We start from the raw sequence: 27,106 nt of genomic DNA, 5'->3' as shown, positions 1-27,106 counted from the left end.
GAGGCAGTCGGACTCACTGAGGAGCACACAGGAGGCAGAGTGTGAGGCATAGTAACTTCAGGGAGGTGGTCACACTGCAGGTTTAGACAAATAGACGGGTGACTGCCAGGAAAGGAAGGAAGGCAGTACAAGAGCCTCATGTGGCTATCACCTCTCAAACAAATACAGTAGCGCCTTGACATACAAACGACCCCGTTCACATACAAATCGGTTTACGAACAGGATTGTACGTAAACTTTTGCTTCAGCATACGTACGAAATTCAAGATACGAACAAAGGTACGAATGCAAAAAGCCCGTGTGCGACCACGTGGTTTCATTGTTCTGCTTTGCTATGCGCGCTTTGAACGCAAAAGCTCTCGGGCCCCGCGTGATCTCATTCAGTTCATCTTTGGCGCGTGCGCTGTAAACAGCCATCCAAGCATTCTTATGTGATCCGAACAACAGGAAAAATTGATGGAGTTTGCAAACTTTTCGGTTTGCGAACCGGGTCCCGGAACAGATTAAGTTCGTAAGTCGAGGCGCTACTTTATATATTTTTGGATACTGTTGTGACGGATAGCCTTTCAGAGGAAAATAGCAGCAGCAGCTCAATCTTGGGCCCTAGAATGAATCTTACATTAAGCAAGGTTTGTCAAGATTCAAATGAGCAATTTTTATAGAGGACTCTCCAGTCAGGTGCATAGATAGGTGTTTCTGTGGCTGTGAGTGAGACTCAGGATGATGTGTTGCCTCCCTAGGGTCAGTGTCAAGGATGTCTCGGAGTGGTTGCAACAAATTGTCAAATGGGAAGATGAGCAGCTAGAGGTGGTTGTACACATTGGTACCAATGGCATAAGGAGAGAAAAGAATGAGGTTTTGCAGAGTGAACATAGGAAGTTAGGTAGGAGGTTTAAAAAGCAGGACCTCAAAGGTAGTAATCTCTGGATTATTCCTTGTGCCATGTGCTACTGACAGTAGGAATAGGAGGAGGGAGCAGATTAATGCATGGCTGAGGAGCTGGTGCAGAGGTCAGGGATTTAGCTTTTTGGATCACCAAAATCTCTTCTGGGGCAGGTGACTTGTACAAGAGGGACGCATTGCACCTGAACTGGTGGGGTACCAAGTCCTGGGCGGGGAATTTATTAGTGCTATTTGGGCAAGTTTAAATTAGTATGGAGGTGAGGTGGGATCCTATGCAGTGTGAGGAAAAAGAGAAGGCTGAGGTTAGTTCAGAAGTTAAGGGGAGCAACTTAAAATGACAAGACAGGCAAGAGCACAGCAGAGACTGAAGTAAGCCCAATGAATTCATAGAACATAGAACATAGAAAAATACAGCGCAAGTACAGGCCCTTTGGCCCTCGATGTTGCGCCGACCCAAGCCCACCTAACCTACACTAGCCCACTGTCCTCCATATGCCTATCCAATGCCTGTTCAAATGCCCATAAAGAGGGAGAGTCCACCACTGCTACTGGCAGGGCATTCCATGAACTCGACTCGCTGAGTAAAGAACCTACCTCTAACATCTGTCCTATACCTACCCCCCCCTTAATTTAAAGCTATGCCCCCTCGTAATAGCTGACTCCATATGTGGAAAAAGGTTCTCATGGTCAACCCTATCTAAACCCCTAATCATCTTATACACCTCTATCAAGTCACCCCTAAACCTTCTTTTCTCCAATGAAAACAGCCCCAAGTGCCTCAGCCTTTCCTCATACGATCTTCCTACCATATCAGGCAACATCCTGGTAAACCTCCTCTGCACCCGTTCCAGTGCCTCCACATCCTTCCTATCGTATGGCGACCAAAACTGCACACAATACTCCAGATGCAGCCGCACCAGAGTCCTATACAAGTGCAACATGACCTCAGGACTCTGGAACTCAATTCCTCTACCAATAAAAGCCAGTACGTCATATGCCTTCTTCACAACACTATTTACCTTCAGAGATCTGTGTACATGGACACCAAGATCCCTCTGCTCATCCACACTACCAAGTATCCGACCATTAGCCCAGTACTCCATCTTCTTGTTACTCTTACCAAAGTGAATCACTTCACACTTACCTACATTGAACTCCATTTGCCACCTTTCTGCCCAGCTCTGCAGCTTATCTATATCCCGCTGTAACCTGCCATATCCTTCCGCACTGTCACTGTCCACCGACTTTTGTATCATCCACAAACTTGCTCACCCAACCTTCTAGCCCCTCCTCCAGGTCATTTATAAAAATGACAAACAGCAATGGTCCCAAAACAGATCCTTGCGGAACACTGCTAGTAACTGCACTCCAAGATGAACCTTTATCATCAACTACTACCCTCTGTCTTCTTCCAGCCAGCCAATTCCTAATGCAAACCTTTAACGCACCCTCAATGCCATACCTCCGTATTTTTTGCAGTAGCCTACCATGGGGAACCTTATCAAACGCCTTACTAAAATCCATATACACCACATCTACCGCTTTACCCTCGTCCACCTCCTTAGTCACCTTCTCAAAGAATTCAATAAGGTTTGTGAGGAATGACCTGCCCTTCACAAAACCATGCTGACTATCCTTGATCACATTATTCCTATCCAGATGTTCATAAATCCTATCCCTTACAATTCTCTCTAAGACTTTGCCCACAACAGAAGTGACACTCACTGGCCTATGGTTACTAGGGTTATCCCTACTCCCCTTCTTGAACAAGGGAACCACATTTGCTATCCTCCAGTCTTCTGGCACTATTCCTGTAGACAACGAGGACATAAAAATCAAGGCCAATGGCTCTGCAATCTCCTCCCTTGCTTCCCAGAGAATCCTGGGATAAATGCCATCAGGTCCAGGGGACTTATCTATTTTCACCCTTTCCAGAATTTCCAACACCTTTTCCCTACATACCTCAAAGCCATCCATTCTAATTAAACTGCATTTATTTCAATGCAAGAGGCCTGACAGATAAGGCAGACAAACTCAGGGCCTTGGATGGGAATATGGGACTGGGATATCATGACTATTACAGAAACATGGTTGAGGGAGGGACAGGACTGGCAGCTCAATGTTGGGGTATAGATGCTACAGGAAGGATAGAAAGGGAGGCAAGGGAGTAAGGGGATTGGTACTTTACAGAAGATATTCCTGGAAGATTATCCAGTGAAGCTATATGGGTGGAACAAGACAATATTCACCTTGATGGGATTGCACTATAGGGGCCCTCAACTATCAACAGGAAATTGAGGAGAAAGTAAGTAGGGAGATTGTAGATATCTGCAAGAATAATAGGGTTGCAACTATAGGGAATTTTAACTTTCCAAACATAGACTAGGACTGCATGGTGTTATGGACTTGGATGGGAAGGATGTCCTTGGCAGAGTGGGAGGGGGAGTTGAAGTGTTCAGCCACAGGGCAGTGGGGTTGTTTAGTGCGTGTGTCCCAGAGATATTTTCTGAAACATTCCGCAAGTTGGCGTGTTGTCTCCCCAATGTAGAGAAGACCACACTGAGAACAATGGACACAGTAGACAACGTGTGTGGATTCACACCTCCCCCCTCATTTCCATCCAATGCCCCAAAGGATCCTCCACCATCTGACAGAGATTTTCACCTCCACACGTCACCTACTGAATGCTGCTTTGTACCATGTTATTGTCACTGTTCCCTATGAGATCTCCTATACTAAGATCACATTGTAAACCTAACTCATCACACATTACCAGATCCAAAATAGCCTGATCTATGGTCATATCCACAATGTATTGTTCTGGGAAGGTAAGCCGAATACATTCAATGAAATCTTCCTCATGGCTACCCTTTTCAATTTGATTTTCCAAATCTACTGAATATTAAAATATTAGTGTATTTTATGCCAGTAAGGGTACTATTGATGGTCTTGAAGGTTTCCTCTAATTTGTTTTATTTAGTGATGACAAAGATGTCATCCATATAGCAAACCCAAAGTTTGGGTTGGATGGTTGGCAGAGCTGTTTGTTCGAGTCTCTGCATTACTGCCTCTGCTAAGAACCCTGATATTGGAGATCCCATGGGTGTTCCGTTGGTTTGTCTGTAGGTTTTGTTGTTGACGGTGAAGGCAATTTCACTAAAGAGGAGGAAAACAACAACAATCTGCAATTCCTAGATGTAGAGTGAACAGCCAATGGGGAACTTCAAACCAACGTCTACAGGAAAACAACACATACAGACCAAATTCTGAATGACAAAAGCAATCATCCCAACACCCACAAACGAAGCTGCATTAGAACATTATTTCAATGAACCACCACACACTGCAGCATAGAGGAATTATGCAGAGCAGAGGAAAATCACCTATACAGTGTATTCACAAAGAACGGGTACCAAATGAACACATTCCAGCGATTTCTCAGCAACAAATCCAAACAAGTAGACAAAACAAGTCCAGAAACCCAAGACATTCTCCCCTTCATCAAAGACATCTCAGAAATGACTGCCAGACTACTCAGACCCCTTGGCATCATGGTAGCCCACAAACCCACCAACACACTAAAACAGCAGCTAATGAACTTGAAAGACCCTATACAGACAACAAACAAAACTAATGTCATTTACAAAATATCATGCAAGGACTGTAATAAACACTACATTGGACAAATAGGCAGAAAACTAACCACTGGGATGCATGAACATCAACTAGCCACAAAAAGACATGACCCACTCTCACTAGTATCCTTATATACAGATGAGGAAGGACATCACTTCGACTGGGACAACACACCCATCCTAGGACAAGTCAAACAGAGACACGCATGAGAATTCCTAGAAGCATGGTATTCCAACCAGAATTCTATCAACAAACAAATTGACTTGGATGCCATTTATCACCACCTGAGAAAAAGAACCGGAAATGGCGTCACCACAGGAAATGCCATCAACACAGGAGATGGCATCACCAACCCAAGGAAACCTAAACACATAAATAGAAAGTGGGCTACACCACCAATGCTTCATCCGGAGGCTCACTGAATATGTTACCTAGTATGGTGGCAAAACATCTGAAAATGAACCTTCCAGCTCAGCGAGCAAACCTACATCCAGAACCTCAACCTGAGCTACAAATCTTCTCAAAATTTGCTCTGCTTCTATTTCTTACGTCTAACACCATGCAGTCCCCGTGAACTGAGACCCATTCCTCCCACAATTGATTTTTAGCCACGCATTTAATTCCATGACTTAATTGGGCTGAGTAGCTGAGGGGATGACTATAGTAAAAGGGGGAATCAAAGTAGAAGCATTCAATGTAATAAAGCAAAGAAAAGCATTGGGAAGCTGTGGGGAGGTGATGTTTACCTCATTGTTTCTTATTGGCCTAGTACCTACAATGTACTAATCATCTTGAATCATAGTTCATGATATTTTCAGGAAAATCAAAGACAGACACAAATGCTGAGAGAAAGCGATAGAGAGACTTCTGTTTCCAAATTAACTATCAATCTGACACACATTCTCTTATATTCCTTTTTCATGCAAGCAGTCTGTGTGATCAAATCCTATCACTGTCCAGTCTTCAGTGATTGATCAGTTTGACCACTGCCAGACTTTACAAGTGTGCCTTCTGCAATGGTCAGTCTGACCTTTCACCTATTAGGACATTTGTTTGTTTTCTGTGGAAGAAGATTTATCTTTTGGTTCTAATTAACTTTGACCCTGGCCCAGCCTGCTCAGATAAGCTATGTTCTTGCAGTTTCTGTGTTGTCCAGTCAATCATGTGATATTTATACAGTACAGCCCAATGATCAACCATACTTTGTTTTGCTGACAAATAGTACATCACACATCTCGCGCACAGTGACTGTTTTAGTTGCAGGGATATGGACCCTGTGACACTGGAGGAATGGGTCTCAGTTCCAAGCCAGAATAGTGTGTGGCTTGTAGCGAACTTGGAGGTGATGATGTTCTCCTGTGTTTGCTGTCCTTGTCCGTCTGGATGGAAATAGTCGTGAGTTGTGTAAGGTGGGGCAAAGGTTGTGGGTATACCTTGGACTAAAACGGTCTGAACTTCAGATATAAGTTTATGGAAATTTCTTTGACTAAAATTCACTGAACCATTGGACTCAAGAAGCTATGGGCCTCAACCAGAAAAGGCTGATTGGGACAGACTGCATAATACGCAAGCCGAGGGGCAGCTATCTGGAACAGGGGTTAGCTTGCAAGACAAAAGGAAGACCCCCATTCATGCCCCAACTTAAAACAATGAAAGCCAGAGTGCAGATCGAGGTTGACAAGCAGGAGGCTGGAAGAACACAGCAAGCCATGCAGCATCAGAAGATGGAGAATCAATGTTTCGGGTGTAACCCTTCTTCAGGACTGGAGGGTGGGTGTAAGGACAGATAAAGGGGGAAGTGGGGGAGGATTTTGGGTGGGGAGAGAGGTGGGTGGTGAGGTATGGATAGGTGAACACAGGTAGAAGGTATGACTCCTGATGAAGGGCTTCTGCCCGAAACATCGATTTTACTGCTCCTCAGATGCTGCCTGAACTGCTGTGCTTTTCCAGCATCACTAATCCAGAATTTGGTTTCCAGCATCTGCAGTCCTTGTTTTTACCCGGTATGACCTCATTGATCAATGGAAGGAATGAATCCAGTTGGTAGCTGAAAGGAAGGGGGAAGGGGCTGGGAAGGGAGTTGGGGGATGGGAAAGGAGGTTATTTGAAATTGGAGAACTCACTGTTGAGTCCTCTGGGCTGTAGGTTCCCAAGTGGAAGATACAGTGTTGTTCCTTCAATTTGTGGTCTGATTTGCTGCAGCAATGGAAGAGGCCAAGGATGGTCATGTCAAAAAGGGAGTGGGAAGGGAAATTAAAATGGGTGGTGACTGGGAGGTCAGGTCAGCCCCTGCAGTCCCGGCTGAGGCACTCGGCGAAACATGCCCTGTTTATCTTCAGGCCCTCAGCTTCTTCCCCTCCAACAGACCCAACCAGTCCCCCTCCACCAAAACCCTCCTCCGCCTCACTGAACTAGCTCTCACCCTCAATAGGTTTTCCTTAAAATCTTCCCATTTCCTCCAAATTCAGGGGGTAGCCATGGCACTTGGATGGGCCCCAGCTATGGCTGCCTCTTTGTCGGCTACATCGAACAGTCCCTCTTCCGTACCTACACAGGCACCGTGCCCCAACTCTTCTGATGACTGTATTAGTGCTGCATCCCGCACACAGGCTGAACTGGAGCGGTTCATTGACTTTGCCCACAACTTTCACCCCACCCTTAAATTCACTTGGTCCATCTCATTTACCTCCCTCTCCTTTCTTGACCTCTCTGTCCTGATGAAGGGCTTTTGCCCAAAACGTTGATTTTCCTGCTTCTTGGATGCTGCCTGACCTGCTGCGCTTTTCCAGCACCACTCCAATCTCAACTCTGGTTTCCAGCATCTTCTGTCCTTGTTTTTACTCTCTGTTGCCATCTCTGGCAACAATCTACTATAAACCGACAGACTCCACCTCCTCCCAACAGGTATACTGAAGATCCTTCAACCCATCCTCACAATTCCTCTGCATCTGCTCAGATGAGGAGACATTCCACTCCAAAGCATCACAGAAATCCACCTAGTTTGAACAACGTGCTTTTCCCCCCTCTGTCATCCAGACAGCCCTCACCGCACCATCTCCATTTCCAGCTCTGAACACCCTCTCTAAATGTAATAAAGACAGGGTCCCCTTGTCCTCACCTACCACCCCATCAGTCTCCGCATCCAATGTATCATCCTAAACATTTCCACCAATTAGACTACAACACCATGCACACCTTCCCCTCCCCACCCCTCTCTGCTTTCCGAAAAGACTGTTCCCTTCTCCAATCCTTGGTTTGTGCCATTCTCCCCACCAACCCCCCTGACCCCCCCAGGTACCTTCCCCTGCAACTGGGAAAGATGCAAAACCTGCCAGCACACCAGTCCCCTCACCTCCATCCAGGGCCACAAACAGTCCTTCCAGGTGAGGCAGAGGTTTACCAGCCTCTCCTCCAACCTAGTTTACTGCATCAGGTGCTCCCGATGTGGTCTCCTCTATACTGAGGAGACCAAATGTAAACTTAGGGCACAGTTCACCAAACATTCTCAGCTAGGCCTGCAGGGGCCAACTAGCCCTCCCAGTCATCACCCATTTTAATTTCCCTTCCCACTCCCTTTCCGACCATGCTTGGCATCCTCCATTGCCACAACGAATCAGACCGCAAATTGGAGGAACACCACATCTTCCACTGGGCAGCCTACAGTCTGGCGGCCTCAACATTGAGCTCTCCAAATTCAAATAACCTCCCTTCTCACCCCCTGACTCCCTTCCTTCCAGGTACCAAACGGATTCATTCCTCCCATTGACCAACCAGGTCATGCCCCCTACCTGTCTTCACCTAACCCCACCTCACCACCTCACTTCCCCCCACCCCACCCAAAACTGTCCCCCCCCACCAACCCCTTATCTGCAGCTCCCCCTACACCCACCCTCCAGTCATGAAGAAGTGCTACACCCAAAATGTTGACTTCTGCACCTCCTGATGCTGCCTAGCTTGCTGTGTTCTTCCAGCCTCCTGCCTGTCTATCTTGGATTCCAGAATCTGAATTGTTTTGTGTCTCAGACTGCAGAACAAAACCAGTTCAGACCTGCTGGAGCCTGTAGAGATCCAGAGCCATTCAACTTTCAATTAGTGCTCTGGCACAGAAATAGCACACATTCCACACCATTGTGCTACATGTAAACGTGTTTCACCATAGGCTATAAGAGCCTTCACGCTACCAGTCAAATATTTAGCGAGCACCCATTCAAAGGAAATACTAGACATTCCAAACCATCGAAAACCCATTTACACTCCATCCTGAAGACTCATTCAGCCCTGAGAGAAGGAACAATATCTCAGCTATCGAAATTTGGTGGGAGGTAAGGATCCTGATGAAGAGCTTATGCTCGAAACGTCAGCTCTCCTGCTTCTTGGATGCTGCCTGACTGGCTGTGCTTTTCCAGCGCCACACTTTTTGACTCTGATCCTCAGCATCTGCAGTTCTCACTTTCTCCTCGTTGATAAGGGTCCTGCAGTTGGGCATAACTGGGGGAGCCCCGACCTCTAAAACAGAGATGGAGAGAAAGAAGACACTGACTGGGGCAGCACCACCACTATCCAGGACAACAGGCAAAATCAGCATTTGTGGTCCGCAGCAGAGCCCAGCTATGGCAGGAACCTATGGACAAGAGCAAGCCAAGCCCCCATTCTACTCCAGGGTGAGCCTTAGGTCATCGAGAACCACTGTCAGTTAGAGATTTGGTGAGTTCGGATAAGGGGAAGCGGACTTTAGGGCCGAAGGTGTTGGGCATCCCAGGGTAGGACTCTGGGATTAGCGCGTTTGTTTTCTCCTCTCTCTCTCTTTTTTCTGTCATCCATTAGTTTGCAATTACTCACAGTAATTTTAAAATCACAGTATCAAGGCTGGGCTGCAAGGATTGACTGGTCAGGTTAATTCTCAGAGATTCAATTTTGATCTATATTAGTCAGGTTTTGAATATATATATATATATATAGATTCAAGTTGCTTTTTATCAATTAAATGAATGTTTTGTTTTGCCTCTGAAGCATCTGCCTCCTGTGTTTTCCACCACACCACATTCCACTACATTGGGGCGGCACAGTGGTTAGCACTGCTGCCTCATAGCACCTGAGTTTGATTCCCACCTTGGGCGACTGTCTGTGTGGAGTTTGCACGTTCTCTCTGTGTCTGTGAGGGTTTCCTCCCACAATCCAAAAGATGTGCAGATTAGGTGAATTGGCCATGCTAAATTGCCCCGAGTGTTAGGTGCATTAGTTAGTGGTAAATGTAGTTTAAATTAGTAGTGCTGGAAAAGCACAGCAGGTCAGGAGCAGGAAAATTGACGTTTCCGGAAAAAGCCCTTCATCAGGATTGGAGGCAGTGAGCCTCTGGGGTGGAGAGATAAGTGGGGAGGTGGTGGGTGGGTTGCTGGGGAGAAGGTAGCAAAGAGTACAATAGGTGAATGGAGGGGTGGGGGTGGGAATGGGGGTGGGGATAGAGGTGATAGGTCGGAGAGGAGGGTGGAGAAATTAGGTGGGAAGGGAGATTGGCAGGGAGGGCAGATCATGAAGACAGTGCTGAGCTGGAAGGTTGGATCTGGGGTAAGGTGGAAGAAGGGGAAATGAGGAAACTGGTGAAGTCCAAATTGATGCCCTGGAGTTGAAGTGTTCCGAGGTGGAAGATGAGGCATTCTTCCTCTGGGTGTCGGGTGGTGAGGGAGCGGTGGTGGAGGAGGCCAAGCACCTCCATGTTCTTGGCAGAGTGAGAGGGGAAGTTGAAATATTGGGCCACAGGGTGGTGGGGTTGATTGGTACGGGTGTCCCAGAGACGTTTCCTAAAGCGCTCTGCGAGGAGGCATCCAGTCTCCCCAATATAGAGGAGACCGCCTCGGGAGCAAAGGATACAATAAATGACATTGGGGGATGTGCAGGTGAAAAGTGGTAAATGTAGGATAGGGGAATGTGTCTGGGGGGGTTACTCTTCGGAGGGTCAGTGTGGACTTGTTGGGCCAAATGGCCTGTTTCCACATTGTAGATAATCTAATCTATTCTTACAGAAGCCCAGTGTTAGAATCAGGGAGCTGATGAGTCTAAATAAACCAACAGCACTCCCTTCAGTTGGAAGTTGCTGTCTAAAGAAACTTGATGGGGCTATCTTGTGGTCCAGAGGTAGTTTCCCAACCTTTGAGCTGAGCAACTTGGGTTCAAGTTCCACCTGCTCTAGAAGTGTGTCATAACATCTCTGAACAGGTATTTTTTTAAAAATCTTGGTAAATTTCTGCAGTGCATTGTGCAGAGAATGTCCACTGCTGCTACTGTGCTTTGTGGTGGGGGGAGTGAATCAAATTGGCTGCTTTCACCTGAGTGGTGTCAAACTTATTGAGTGTTGTTGGATCTGCATTTATCCAGACAGTGGATCATATTCCTGACTTGTGCCTTGTAGATTTAGGAGATAGGAAATGAATTTTTCACCACAGCATATTGTTTTCCCGAGATCTGCTGAACAACTTGTCGGTAGCAGACTTTGCCCAACATCTGCTTGTTCTGAGCAAGCTTCCCCCCAATGGAACCAAATAAAACAAACCTCTCCACACCATTCACTGTTTAAAACAGCCCTAGCAGGGTTCGACAGCAAAGCAAGTAGTTATTACCAATCTTATGATTTACAGGGAACCTCGTTAAATAAAGTTTCCAATGTCCACAGTGACCTTTTAATGATCTCTTTTAAAGAAATCATGACAGATATTTCCTCAAAACTTGAAATAAATCCATTTTCTACAATCTGTAAAAACATTATCTCTTTAAGTAATATTAAATATGAAGTATCTTAGTAATAGTAAAAGTAAACCTTTTGTTCGCTTTATACCATTTTCAATATATAATTTATGTGGCGACTTATATATGATTTACTGTATTTTCACAAATTCAAGTAACTATAAATCTCTGCACCTTATCTAACAAAGTGTTTTAATGATGATTGTCTAGCTGCATGTTCAGTGCTTTTATTCTTCATGGATATGCACTGGCCTCTTTTTCTATTCAATATGCATTTGAATATCTTGCTTTGTTGGTAGGTTTACAAATTCAGATGTTTTTCTATGGAATAAATATACTAGTTTATTCTGACAATTTTGTGGAAGAACAGTGCTGGGTTTTGCTACACCATTCGTAGACTATTAACCTGCCAATACGCTGTACCATCCAAATATGAGTATCATTTCAGTCTAGTAAGAAATTAGTGTATTCTGGAGCTTGTAAACTGAACTTTGCCATTGTGGTTGCCCTTTTCGAAGAATAGACTTGGAGTAAATTCAGCTGAGAGTTTGTACAAAGAAGCAGTGCCTAATGTTTCCTTTGCAGAAGACGAAACGGAATCATTGAAAAACATATACTTACACTCTCCCACACAAGTAAAGATTCTTGGCATGATTTAGAGTTAAAAATCGCTCAACACCAGGTTATAGTCTAACAGGCTTATTTGGAAGCACTAGCTTTCGGAGTGATGCTCCTTCATCAGATGAACCGTCATCAGGTCCATCAAAGGAGCTGTGCTCCGAAAGCTAGTGCTTTCAAATAAACGTGTTGGACGATAACCTCGTGTTGTGTGATTTTTAACTTTGTACACCCCATCCTAACACCGGCATCTCCCAATTGTGATTTAGGGTTGGGTCCCATGTTTAAGATTTCCTTTCTAAAATGAAAGCTGGACAACGAAAATCTAATTTTAAAACAACAGAAAATCACTATTTACTTTTATTTTGATCCTTCTCCTACAGAAGCACTGTTTTAAATTAAGATTTTGAATTCATTTGCATAATCAGCAAACATTAGAACTCTATACATCACGTGCTTGCATTTTGCCCCAGTTGGTCTCTTTAGCTTGAGATTTGAGAGAGTGTGATGGCAAAGACTGCCATTCAGAAAGATGCAGCAGCTGCAGAAAGCATTTTAATGATTTTGAGAAGGACAAGATTGTCAAGTTAAATCTATGATACAATTCCATCTCCTACCTTTTAATATACTTTAAACATATGCAGATAGGTGAAATCCTCTGGATGTCTGCCTCTAGTAACAACTTAAATGTAAAATACATTTTTTGTAACTTCCATTTTTTGTAATGTGTAATAATTAGTTATAACTCTTAGTAAAAAGTCCACATACTTGCCCTAATTCCCAACATTGTATGGATCAACTTGAATCAAGGATAGACTAGGTCAGCCACATATTTATTCTGTATATTTTTGTAACCACATGGAAGGACTATGATTTGGAAATAACTGAAGGGGGAAAAAAAAATCCAAATTATGTAGTTAACTAGTCTGTTGCGTTGAGCTAGTTAACCATTTACCATAGAGTCAACTCCAGAGTTGTCTCTATGACGGTGGTAATGGTTGAGAGTGTAGTGCTGGAAAAGCACAGGTCAGGCAGCATCCGAGGAGCAGGAGAATCGACGTTTTGGGCAAGAGCCCTTCAACAGGAATGAGGCTTGTGAGCCGAGAGGGTGGAGAGATAAATGGGAGAGGTGGAACTGGAGAAAGGTGGCTGAGAGTGTGATAGGTGGATGGAGGTGGGAGTATTGGTGATACGTCAGAAAGGAGGGTGGAGCAGATGGTGAGAAGAAAGATGGACAGGTAGGACAGGCCATGAGAGCAGTGCCGAGGTGGAAGTTTGGATCCGGGATAAGGTGCAGGGTGGAGAGATGAAGAAACTGGGGAAATCCACATTGATGCCGTGTGGTTGGAGGGTCCCAAGGCAGAAGATGAGGCATTCTTTTTCCAGGCGTCAGGTGGTTAGAATGTGGCGATGGAGGAGGCCCAGGACCTGCATGTCCTTGGTGAGAAGGGAGGGGGAGTTGAAGTGTTAAGTCACGGGGCAGTAGGATTGGTTGGTGCTGATGTCCCAGAGATGTTCTTTAAAGTGCTCTGCAAGTAGGAATTCCCAATACCTATAGCACACTCAGCTACCTTCCATCCATCCTCAACCCTCTCCCTCCCATTTATCTCTCCACCCCCTTGGCTCACTAGACTCACTCCTGATGAAGGGCTCTTGCTTGAAACGCCGCTTCTCCTGCTCCTGGGAAGCTGCCTGACCTCCCGTGCTTTTCCAGTGTCACACTCTCGACTCACATCTCCAGCAGTCCTCACTTTCTCCGAGGTGGTAATGGTGTCAATTAAATACATACACCAAGATTTTAACTGGTCATGAATTAGTGGCACTGGCTCTTGCAACCAGGGTGACATAATGAAAGATCACAGTCCAAATTGTGACTTAGATCTGTGATTCTGGTAGGGCAGAAGGAGCTGGGAAATAGAAATTAGTTCCATCACTTTAGGGTACTGCATAGTCAGACAGCTGACAGAGACACAGAAAATGCTGGAGAAAGCCAGCAGATTTTGCAGCATCTGTGGAGAGGGAAACAGAGTTAATATTTCAAATCCAGTATGACAGTTCAAAATAAGAACTCTGTTTCTCTCTCCATACATGCTACCAGATCTCCTGGGTTGCTCCAGCATTTTCTGTTCTTGTTTCAGGTTTACAGCATTCTCAGTACTTGGCTTTTAATAAAGCTGACAGGATCTGCAATTGGTATTTTGGCAAAGATCCTATTTTCAAATCTGCAGCATTCATTATGTCAGATTGTAAACATGTCCAGGGAAACCTGTCAGTAAGTAAACCTTGAACAGAACTGCTTAGAGGACAAACTTTAAAAGACCTACAGATTTTGCAGGTTTAAATGGCTCAAGTTTTTAAAAGGCCCCTCTTGAATTTTAGTGCTTTCTTCCAGCTGCTGTTGAAGCTTTCAAGAGACCTTCCTCCAGTTGTGATCCTTTACTTCTTCCCTGCCTGCCCCTTCCCTCACCTCAATGTGCTTTGTTGACATCAGCCATTTGGCCAATGGGGATTCTTACATTTGCGTGATCACATGAAGAATTCCAGAGGGATATCAAGTGGTGCTGCATTCACTCCCAACAACACAATATTTCTAGCGAAGCACCTTCCTTTAAAAAAAAAGACTTGTCATATGTATTTCTTTTTCACAACCATGGAATAACTTAAAGCACAATTGATTAAGTATTTTTTTGAAGTGCAGTCATTGATAATATGACAGCAGCTAAAATGTTCACTAGCCTGTACAAACAGTGATATGATAATAATCAGATGGTCTGTTTTTGTGATGTCGACTGAGGGACAAAGTATTGGCCAATACGCCAGGGATAACTCCCCTACCATTCTTTGATATAGCACCATGGGATCTTGCACATCCACCAGCTAAGCAGATGGGACCGGAGTCTAACATCTTATCTGATGGACAGTGCCTCTGACGGTACAGCATCCCCTCAGCACTGGAAACATAATTTTTGTAATCAAACTCTGGAATGGGACTTGAACAAAGCTTTGTAAGTCAATGGATGTTTGTGCTGGTGAGAGTTCCTCTTTCCAACTGTCCCAGGAGGAGCATGATTTCTAAGATGTCAATACCCATTATTACACTGGAGGGTTCTCTAAAATGTTCTTCAGGCAGCACTTATAACATGCTACATATTATTAGGTGAAAGGCAGCTGCCAACAGAATCCACTTTACTGGTTGTCATGGGCAACCACTAACTAACAGGTATTATTACCCACCTAGGAAATTTCGTGTCACTGGTCATTGATTCGGTGCATCCTTGTGTGGCAGGTATTTCCAGAGGGTGGAATCATCCTCGGCCTTAAGATCATAGGCATTTCTTTCTCCAACTCCTTTCCATACTTCCTTTTATTGACAGGTAATCTCAAAATATTGTGTCCTTCACTCCAAGTCAGTTTCTTCTGAATGAGCACCTCCAATGTGTTGACTTTGTTCACATTGTTTTCTGTATGGATCTGATTTACTTGCTTACTTACTGGGATTTGTTTTACACTAATAATGAGATGTGCTTTATTATCTTTGAAATACAGGATAAATACATGCAATTCTATGGAATCTGTCTTTCCCTCTAATTTCCTAATGAACCTTACTGTTCTTAAATTACTATGTTCTTGTGCTGCTTTAAAATCTGCCTTGGGAACAAGAAGGTAAATAAGTTTAGACTCACCCTGTTTTAGCTGGCCAAACTGAGGTTGAAGATATTGTTCTCATTCTCCAGGTTGCTGACTCTCTGGAGTGTCAGCCCCTCTGCTTCAATGGTCCCTTTCAATACAGTTCTCCAGGTCATTCCCAAGGACAGTGGCTTACTATGTTACAATGCAGCTTCCTCCTATGTAGTCATACAGCATGGAAGCAGACCCTTCAGTCCAACTTGTCTATGCCAACCAGATTTCCCAAACTGAACTAGTCCCACTTAACTGTTCCTGGCCCATATCCCTCTAAACGTTTCTATTCATGTACCTGTCCAAATGTCTTTTCAATGTTTTCACTGTATCTGCATCCACCACTTCCCCTTCCTTGTCAGTTCATTCCACATATGAGCCAACCTCTGCATGGAAACATTGCCCCTCAGGTCCCTTTTAAATCTTTCCCCTCGAGCTTTAAACTCCTGTACCCAAAGAAAAAGACCAAGGCTATTGCAGCCTGTCCTGATTTTATAAACCTCTATAAAGCAACCCTTCAATCTCCTACGCTCCGGTGATGGGCATCCCAGCCTCTTCTTATAACTGATTCCTGAAAACGTCGATTTTCCTGCTCCTTGGATGCTGCTTGACTTGCTGTGCTTTTCTAGCACCACTCCAATCTTGATTCTAATCGCCAGATCTACAGTCCTCACTTTCTCATAACTCTCCCATTGTTAACATCAAGCATCTCTGTTCAATATACAAGACAGCTCTAGGCTGGTCTGTTTGCTTTTGACTTGTGGTAACCTTGGCCTCCTTGCATTATATTAGGCCTTGCTTACAGAATTTGTGCCTTTATTTATGTCAGGCCTAGTTGCTTAGGCCATTGGCCACAGCAGATCCCCATTTAAAATATATCAAATCAGTGCCAGCTGCAAATTTCTGTCAGTCAGAAATTCTGTGTGATCATGTTTAACATGTATTTATTGTCATTATTCATATTACATCCATGTATATCACTTGCATATACTTCCAATGGGAATACAAGATTCACTTTGAAAAACACAAGGTGAAGCATGTAACATCCAGTAAAGCAAAATGGTGATCAAGATCTTAAAGCTTGTGACGGTTACTGTGATTAAAATATCTATTATATTATTCTGGATCAATCTAGTAATGTTAACACATGAGCATTATCCATCCATTTTAAATATGTTGCTAAAATCAGTGCAATCACCTGGCACCTGCAATAAAATAGCAGATATTGGAATATGGAATTAATCAACTGTAATTTCTAGGTTACAAACAGCATAAATGGTACAAGAAAACAAGTACATTATTTTGTTAACAGTTTACCACAGTGCACGATTAACCATTTTCTGTCCATGTGATGATTATGTTGCCGACTGAACATCGTAAACATGATTCTCTGCTAAAAAAAAAGTGGAAAATATGCAACATAAATTATGATACCATTTGTTGGGGGTGGGATATGTAGCCACAGCCCCAGTGAACATCTACAAACATTGCACTCTATGCCTAATTTTACAACGAATACATCACTGGTTAAATCTTTCCTTTTGCTTGTATAGAAAGAATATCTTTACCTTCACTTTGACAGTCCTCCCACAGACTTAAGGCAAAATTACATTTTAACAGGAGTACCCATTCAAGTGGCTTCACTGTCAAAAGACAAGAGACTTTAATGTGAATCAAGAGTCAGGGACCAAATTGCCTCAAGACTAAAGTGGTTGCTTTGAGAGTCAGGTCAGGACTTACAAATTTAGATTTTTTTTTATAAAAGGGGAACATTACACACTGATACTACAGGTGTAATGTAAACAATTTTACTTAACCTTTCCAGAGAAAGAATACATTTAGCTCCCTTTAGACTTAAACTGGTCAGTTAAATATTTGTTGAAGACAACACCGGAATATGTTGAACATCTCCCAATCTTTGGCTTCCACATATCTCAGAATATCACCAGCAAGTGTTTACACTAGAGACCTCTGCAAGTAAACAAAAGGTCTAAATTACAGAGCAGTTGTCATCATCACATTCCTACATGGCAATGAAATCTGGACTGTATATTAATGACACACAACAGCTGTCTAACAGCAATGTTGCCACCACATTTGTGGCACCATGCTACCCCATCTTTAGCACTGCTGCTAACAGCACCAGGGACTAGGTTCAATTCCAGCCTCAACTATCTGTGTGGAGTTTGCATGTTCTCCTCATGCTTGCGTGGGTTGTCACTAGGTGTGCCAATTTTCTCCCATGGTCCAAAGGTGTGCAGGTGAGATAGACTGGCCATACTATATTGCCCCATAGTATTCATGGTTGTGTAGTGTTAAGTGGATTAGCCATGGGAAATACAGAGATAGAGTGAGGCGCTGGGTGTGGGTTAGTTGTTGTTCAGAGTCAGTGCAAATTCAATGGGCTGAATTGCCTATATCTGCACTGTATAGATTCCTTCATTCTATTACACGCTCTGTTCAATGGAGGACCATACAAACACTAGTGTCTTTCTTGAAAACAGCTCTAAAAGCATTCAGGCAAAACTCATACACAACTAAATATAATTGTCAGGGCACTCTTCTCAGGCCCTTGCCAGTGTTCCCGAGGAGGACAAAGAAAATGCTTCAAAGACATTTCAAAGTTCAAGTACAGCAGCACTGGCATGCGTGACTGCGTGGAACTCATTTATAAATAGTTTAAAATGGCAACAACTTGCCCATCACGTCGCATCACGCTGAGTCCAAATGCCTTAAACAATAAGACAGAGTGGCAGTACAAAAAGAAAAATGGAAACAAACCCCATACTTTGGGTCCCAGTACTTTGTGAGATTTCCTTCCCTTCGTGACAAAAAAAATTCACAAGTCGAGAATCAGCCTGAACAATCACATGAAGACTCACAGTATAAACATATCTCCCTGATTAGCTGCCACGTTCAAGTCAAGGGTCTGCCAACAAGAATTGATATTACTCATATTCCCTGTTTTTGACTTTTTTTTCAGTGCATCTGCAGTTGTGCAATTATTGATCCAATGTAGATATAATACTTCAGGTTGGCTTTACCAGTGGTTAACAGATTGTGACAACCCTTTCTTTGGATTTATAATTGTTCGATCAATCAATTTAAAGATTTTTAAATATTCTAAGTGCTTCGGTAATTTTTGCTATTGACTAGGACTCTTCTTTCAATATTAGATACCGCTACATTTAAAACTGCTATCTGTATCCTATTCTTCGCAAAACCTTACTCCCAGTAATCTCTGTTCATCATCATCTATGCTGGTTCAGAGTTTCCAAATATAAAGATTTCCTCCTTGCATTTAAATATTCTTACAGCTTTGTACATCCCTTATAACTTGCCTCCACCTCCAATCCACAGAATTCTGTATTCTTCTGATTGCAATTTATTAATATCACGTATTTCCTTCAGCCCATTCAGAACTGTACCTTCAGTCTTCTAGGCTTTCCACCCTGGGATTCCCTCATTAAATCTCTTCACTTTTTTGAAGACCCGTTTTAAACCTCTCTCCTTGACTAAAGGCTTTATCCTTCCTTGTAGCAGCTCATCCTCTGATTTGGCATTAATTCAAATTGGATTATTTACCTTTAAAGTGCTTTTGTATTTGTAACTGTATTAAAAGTACTTTAAATATGCAATGTTTTCCTTTATATTTCTTATCAGTAACCAGTTATTTTCTCACTATCCAATGTTGTTACATTTTTAAATATCAGTGGTGATTTAGCTATTCAATTATGACTTGGAGTACTTGCAGTATTTCCATCATCGTCAAAAATACCAGCAGAGTCACCAACACAAAATTCTTTTGGTTTTACCTGATCTATAGAATTAAAATTATTAATAAATACTCTCAATTTCTCATTAATAAAACTAATACACTGTCTCACCTGAATTTCAATACCTTTGGCTTTCATAACATCAGGAGTGATGAATCTCAGGCTTACTAAACTTATATCATACCTATTTTCTCATCCTTATTAATTAATTGTTACCTCAAAATATCAACGAAATTTGTTAAACAATATTTTCCATTAAGGCGTTAACTTAGATGTTCTTAGATTGGTTCTTTAATATTTGCTTCCAATGTTTACCCACTATAGTTACCATATTAAATCATTTATAATTCCTTGTATAATGCATCAGACTTTTAAAAAAATCTGACTATTTCTCTCGCAATCCCATGTTTCTGAATTGCTAAATCTAATTCTCCTTAAACTTTGTTAATACAGTCTATTTTGTCTAGTGCCAACGGATTTTCCAGAAGTTCTTTTGCTTGCTCCTATTTTCTTCATGAGTTTAGATGCATCCTTTGCTTGGGTGGTATTCTCAAGTAGGCAATCAATGTACTCTATGGAAAGTACTGTATACACCCACCATGTTGTCAACTTTTCTAAGGTCAGGAAAGGAAAAAGAGTACCAAGTGAAGGAGGCACTGAGCAGGCAGAAAAAAAATAAAGAAAAACCTCAAGGTTATTTTTCTGCATATTCTATCAGGTGATTGCACATTAGTAACAGGAGCGATGGCAGCGCTGACCATCCATTCATCCTTTTCACTCACAAAATGTCCAGCAATAAAGCAATAACTGAAACATGAAAACTTCCAGGGTGATAAAAATGGAGTGCTAGAGGAAAGACATAGGGGAAGCAACTAAGTTCAAAAAGGAAGCGGTGACAACATTTTCTACCTAACCAATGACAGAAAAACAGCTTCCTTTTAGAACTGGAGAAAGGAGGTGGGACACAAAAACTCTTAGCTTTCTTCCTGTACAAACGTTTATCACTTCAAAGGAATGCTGCAGTTGTTGCCTTCAATATCGAAGAAACACTTGTTTTTGTTAATGTACCACTCTTGCTGAATAGGTACTTCAGAATGAGATAAAGCCCTTGGTCTTAACCACCGCTCCAAACACTGTGCCACTAGTGGGTGGCTCTTGACTTCAAACTTGTTTGCAAATAAAAAGTCCTTTTGAACAAGCCATTCCAGGTCTCCCAAACCATAGACACAGATGTTGCGAACATAGTGACCTAGAGGAAACAAAAGAGATAGAAAAGGCACTTTAATTTATGTAAAGTGATAGTGGTAAGTTTCATGACTATGACATTGAAATATTACTGCCACAATTGAAAACTGAACTGCATTTGTCATCAACCTAAAAAAGGTCAAAGGACATTCACCAATATTGATCAAAAGAAATAAAACCGATGTACTGGAATTTAGTAAAAAAAAACCACTAGGTCACTTTTCTCAGTAAGGCAGAGTAATAATGCAAGGAAATTACTTCCTGAAAAGACTGTTCTCATAAGTTACATTAATTGCTAAACTGGCTGACCTTAAACAAGGGTGGGACTATCTTTCTCAGAGGAGTGGAAAAGTCACAACAAATTTGCTAAAACTGACCCTAATGTATTATTATTATGAGCAACCTCAACAAGAGTCAGCTTTAAGTTTTTATGGGGGAGTATGCAATGTATCCCCTAAAATTTAGCCCTATGGGCCAAAAGCTGCAAGAGAACACATGAGCCGGTGGAAAATACACTCATGTTGGATATTCCTCATGCAACAGAATTTAATTTATTGTATTTAATTGTACTATGTTACCACTGGAAAAATCAGATCCCAGACTGAAATCTGGCTTAAATAATTTTTTTGTTTTAATTTAAGGTGATGGTCTCTCACTGAAACACAAACGTGCCAACTTGCAGAATTAGTTTGAACAATAAAACCAAAATGATTATTAGAATGAAGATAAAATAGACCAAACCAAGCTATTTACATATAACACAGCGTGAAAGATTTAAAAAATACATCAACAGAAATCACTGGAGAAACTCAGCAGGTCTGGCAGAATTTGAGGAGACAGAAACAGTTAACAATCTGGGTCCTATGACACTTCCTTGAAATTCCTTTGATTTTATTTTAATGCCTTTCAATATTCACTCTCTCCCATTGTAAAACTTACAATCCAAAAGACAATCTCATCACGACTCCTGGAGTGCTTTATAGTTTATAGAATCCCGACAATATGGAAGCAGGCCATTCAGTTAATCAAATCCACACCAATGCTCCAAAGAGCATCCCATCCAAATCCACCCTGTAACCCTATCACCCTGCATTTCCCACAGCTAATCCACCTAACTTGCACCCCTTGGACAGTATGAACAATTTAGCATGGTCAGTCTACCATACCTGCATATCTTTGGACTGTGGGAGGAAACTGGAGGAGCTGGAGAAAACTCTCACAGACACGAGGAGAATGTGCAAACTCCACAAAGACAGTCACCCAATGATGGAATTGAACAAGTGCTAACCGCTAAACCGCCCAAGTGGTTTAAAAATGATGGCTCTATAATGAATGACAAGTTACTGATTAAATCCCCTCATGCAAAAAAAGACCTAGATCCACTTATCTCTAATTCAAGAGCCAAATATGAATACATCATAATTACACACTTTACATCGTAATTGTGATGTAAGGACTGAGTATGGGCCCCTATAATAAGAAATAATTTTTATATTGAAATTGGATTGTGTGTTAAGAAAATCTATGCTTGCCATGTATGTTTGTATAAATGAAAGCTTAAAGTGTCAAAGGATCAACTCTGGTATTATCCTTTGGTACTGCGCTTTCTAGATACTGAAAAGACAGCAATAGATAGTTGATTCAAGGTTGGAAACAAATATTCAGGCAGGAATACTGTAATTCTTGTGGCCATCGATGAAAACAGCAATGCCCATATGCAAATGGTTTGGGTAAGACTGAGGTAGAATTACTGTTCAATGTTCTCAAAATCTGAATCACATGACCAGTAGAAGAATGGGGAGGGTTCACGAATAGGGGGCTACACTGCTATCAAATAGATAACAAGCTATGGTCGCAGTACTGCTGCTTATCATGAAAAATATAAGCAGAAATACTTTGACAGATGGACATTCATCAACTGGATCAAGAAACCTGGACATTTTATTAGTTTTTGGATAATGTTTACAAGAAAGATGGCCAGTTAAATAAGACACGGTCAGAATTTGATGGATGTCACGAAACAGATGGCCGTTCCACAGAGTATAATCACAGACTTTAACAGATCGTGCTGGCAAAATTCAGTTTAACGATCCTGGGATAAGTACTAGCATTTAAACTAGGCAAAAGTGAGCACTGCAGATTCTGGAAACCAGAGTCTAGATTAAAGTGGTGCTGGCAAAGCACAGCAGGTCAGGAATGATGAAGGGCTTTTGCCCAAAACGTTGATTTTCCTGCTCCTCGGATGCTGCGTGACCTGCTATGCTTTTCCAGCATCACTCTAATCTAGACACTAGCATTTAAATGACTAGTTTATGCTAAAGTACCTAACATGGACAGGCAATGCACTTTAAATTGTTTGTGAATGTTGGAGGAGGAATCTCCATTGGGTTACATGGACTACCTTAAATATAAATTCTGGGGGCAAACTGGTAAAATATTATTTTATTTCACTCATAGTTAGTAACAATATATATCCAAAGAATATAAAAATAATGCTTATTGGTAGAGTACAACACAGTTCAGTAAAAAAAAATTGTAAATTCATAAAATTGTTTACTCCAACTAAATTGTATGGGTACTGACATAATTCCTTGCAAGATATAATATTTAGTCAACAGCATAGCTATCAAAAAGGCAAAGTGAAACAAGAAGAATGACCACTATTTTCAGAAAATATTGGATCTGCAATGTACTCAGTCAAGAGATGGCATCACTGAACAAATCCTGCTGTAACTGCAGGACAATACTTGACAGTTTTATTAACAGAAGACCATTCCTCATGAAGGGCTTAAGCCCAAAATGTCGATTTTCCTGCTCCTCGGTTACTGCCCGACTTGCTGTGCCTTTCTAGCATCACAGTCTCGACACGTAACAGCCTAGATTTTATTTTAAAAAAGGAGGGACTTTTAGAAAATTGGGTAACTGAGACCAGGACTTTCGAATTGACACAGATTAATCATGGAATGTATTCCCCTTGACTTCCTTACAAATACGGTGCACCAAAAAACTGAATTATTCTATAAAATATGACAGCCCTTCCTGAACTATATAGATACAGATATTTCAGTCATATTGTCAAGGGTTTTTAGCTAGTTGTGGTAGTGGTTCTGACTGGTCCGAGGGCTCACGGGGGGAGGAATCCCATATGAATATGGGTTTATTATGACTTGATGTAATTCATTCTGAGCACGTACTTCATTATTTAATTACTATATTTTTTTTCAGTAATTAATATATTCCATTATATGCTTTGCTTATTTGTAGGTAAGTTCTTAGTTGAGTTTTTTGTGCTTGTTATGTTTTGGTTATTATTTATTTAATATTTAATGGTATATTAGTGTTTATATTTGCTTGTGTTATTTTGTAAATGTGTAAAAAACTGTTTTAAAAATTTCCTTTTTCTTCAATAACAAAATCTACGTAAAGGGGGGAACTTGAATCCAGAACCATTCACCAACTGAACCATTTCCGATACCAAAAGAAGCAATGTGTCATTCCTGCAACATGGTATTGGTCTATTTGGTGGATCTATTGCAAACTGTGATTCTTCCCAACTGCAAAAATATATTCTTTTAAAAGATTCACAGATCATTGTATAGGAGAAGATGTGGGGCAGAAATGTGAGAGGAGAAACAAAACACTGAAATGATTAAAGTACATAAAGAAGTAAAGGCAGCAACTTAGTGACTTATTATAAATTTAGCAAAACTTCCAATGTCATCACGAGTTTAAAGCATGACTTAGTCAGCTGTAACGCAAACAGAAAACAACCAGAAATCTCCAGAGCTGCCTACCTGAAACCAGGGTGTAAATCAAGCAACTGGTTTTAGTGAGAAACATAGTTTACATCCATTTGATAGATAGTTGTGAAAGAAACATTTTTTCTTATTCACTCGTGGGATTATAGGCATTACTGGCTGGCCAGCATTTATTGTCCGTTCTTAGTTGCCCTCAAGAATGTGATGGCGAGCTCATTCCTTGAACTCCTGCAATCCACATGCTGTAGGTTGACCCACAAAGTCTTCAGAGAGGAAATTCCAGGATTTTGACCTAGTGACAGTGAAGGAATGGCAGTGTTTTTCCAAGTCAGGATGGTGAGTGGCTTGGAGGGGAACTTGCAAATTATGGTGTTCCCAAGTATCTGCTGCCTTTGTCCTTCTAGATGGAAGTGGTCACGGGTTTGGAAGGTCCTGTAAGAACCTTTGGAGAATCTCTTCAGTGCATCTTATAGATATTATACACTGCTGCGTACTAAGTGCCAGTGGTGGAGGGAGTGTATATTTGTGGATTTGGTGCCAATCAAGTGGACTGCTTTGTTTTGGATGGTGTCAAGCTTTGAGTGTTGTTGGAGCTGCACCCATCCAGGCAAGTGAGGAGTATTCCATCACACTCCTGACTTGTGTTATGAAGGTGTAGGTGTGTACTGTACCGTTAAGAGACGGTAAGCTAGCAAGGACAGACTGAAAGCACGAGTGCACTGAACAATTTAAAAATGTAACATTTGGTTGAAACAAATAGCTGGAGTTACGTTGCCATGGACCAAGACAAATTCAAATTCAGCCAGTTTAAATTATGCCCCAGATACCAAACTCCAATCAAATTTGAATCTTATTATTTGAGATGACATCAAATCAATGAAATGATCTGATGTTTTGGGGTATAAGACTGGACATTTTGAACAGTTAGTGGGGAGAGTTAGTGCAAAGAGCACCAACAAAAACAGACTACTAGCTGACAGGTCTCTGAAAGGTACCTGTCCATAAGAAAAGTTGTGCAAAGAAAGCCAACCCAGGAAATTACAGAGGAAAATCTACAAAGAAGAATCGACAAGCTACTTTTGAAATGGGATTATTTTATTTGTAAATCTTAATTGGGTGTTTTTCAACAAAACAAAATTAGACCAGTATTGTAGACTGGAAGGTAAAAGAGAAGTTGAAGAGAAAGGAGGGGTTTAAAGTTCCTTTTTGGATTTAAAGAATAAAATTGTAATTTTTACTTTGAACCGTGAGATCTGGGATGGTTCTTTACCTCTTGAAATTTAACAGATTATGGCACAAGCCAAGTTCCTGTGTGCTGGGTTTAAATTAGCAGGGGGTTTACCCCCTGTCATAACAGTTTGGGGGCTTGTCGTAGGGATTTGAACAGTGTGGCTGCTCTCGTCCATAATTTGGACAGGTTTAGACAGATCCAGTCTAAGATTTGGACAGATTTGTGGGATGAAAAGGAGTCCAGTAGATTTAAATACTTGCCGGTTAGTGATCTAAATCTTTAAATAAAACATAGCTGAGACAATTTGGCTAATTATGGCTGATGTAGTTGATTAAATTAAAAGTAAAAGAAATGGCTCTTAAAATTGCTAAAGAGGTTCTGGGGTTTGAAGATGATTTCCAAATTTGCCAAGTTTAGAACATACTCTTATAATGAGCAGAGAGGTTAGAAATGGGCTTAACCAAGGACAAAAATAAAGCTGAAATTGTAAGCGAATGAGTCAAGCACTTATGTGTGTCAGAGAAACAGACAAGTGCAGTAGAGTTAGAAAAACTTAAATTACAATTGAGGAAAATGGAGTTAGAAGATAAACAAGGGAGAGAGAGGAAAGAGAAAGGGAGAAAGAAGAGAAAAAAAGAGAAAGTTTGAGCTGAGCAGGGAGAGGGGAAGAAAGGGGGAGGGAATTTGAACTTGAGAAGTTGCGACTTAGTCAGCAAAGTCAACTTAATAGGACTGAGTTAGAAGAGAAAGATATCAAAGCCTTCTTTATGTCATTTTTTAAAATTGGCTAGGCAGAAGGGGTGGTCTGAGGATTTATGGGTAATGCTAGATCAAAAAAAACTGGTAGGCAGACCGAGTGAGGTATTTACCGTGCTGTTAGATGAGAGGTGCTTGTGAATTAGTACCAGGGACTTACAGACAGGGGTTGAGAAACACAAAGAAGGAACCAGGTCAGACTTATGTTGAGTTTGAAAGATTAAACAGTAATTTTGATAGATGGGTGCAGGCCTTAATGATAAGATCTGTGAGGCTCGAAGAGAGATTATTCTACTGGAGGAGTTTAGAAACTTACTTCCAGAAATGGTAATAATTCACATGGAGGAACAGAAAGTTCAGGAAGTGAAAAGGGCAGCAAAATCAGCAGACGAATACATGTTAGTGCATAAGACAAGCTTCCGGCCAGATTTTGTCCTATGAGGGATAGAAGTTGGGAGAAGGGGAGATCCTACACTGCGAAACCGAGTAGAAAACACTGGTAAGTGTTTACCATAGGTTAAAAAATAAGTCTAATAGGGTAGAAAAGAGGTGAAAGGCCTCAGGTGTTTCTATGTTGGTCGAGTGAGACACAAAGTCACAGTGCTAGTCATTAAAGAAAGGCACTGTGGGAAAAGATGTGGTAAAAGCAACTAAGCCAGCAGCATTAATGAAAATAGTAAAGGAAACCCTAAGAAAAGCAAAGGAGCTGCAGGAGCATGCACAGCCTAGGCAGGGGCTGATCTCTGTAAAGAATTTGCCTCTGTGGGT

At 41.8% G+C, this 27,106-nt stretch overlaps 1 protein-coding gene across 1 annotated transcript in view; it reads right to left on the bottom strand.

Moving 5' to 3' along the window:
- Positions 1-16,489: 16,489 nt before the first annotated feature.
- Positions 16,490-27,106, bottom strand: part of LOC132832138 (beta-1,3-galactosyl-O-glycosyl-glycoprotein beta-1,6-N-acetylglucosaminyltransferase 7-like) — a 37,860-nt gene continuing 27,243 nt past the window's right edge. Inside the window, exon 3 of the mRNA XM_060849882.1 lies at positions 16,490-20,597. Within this exon, the coding sequence (XP_060705865.1) occupies positions 20,350-20,597 (248 nt within the window). The 3' untranslated portion in view covers positions 16,490-20,349. The remainder of the gene's footprint in view (positions 20,598-27,106) is intronic.

This window comes from Hemiscyllium ocellatum, chromosome 34 (assembly GCF_020745735.1).
Source record: "Hemiscyllium ocellatum isolate sHemOce1 chromosome 34, sHemOce1.pat.X.cur, whole genome shotgun sequence".
Lineage (NCBI taxonomy): Eukaryota > Metazoa > Chordata > Chondrichthyes > Orectolobiformes > Hemiscylliidae > Hemiscyllium > Hemiscyllium ocellatum.
This window is presented reverse-complemented; position numbering and strand designations above follow the sequence as displayed.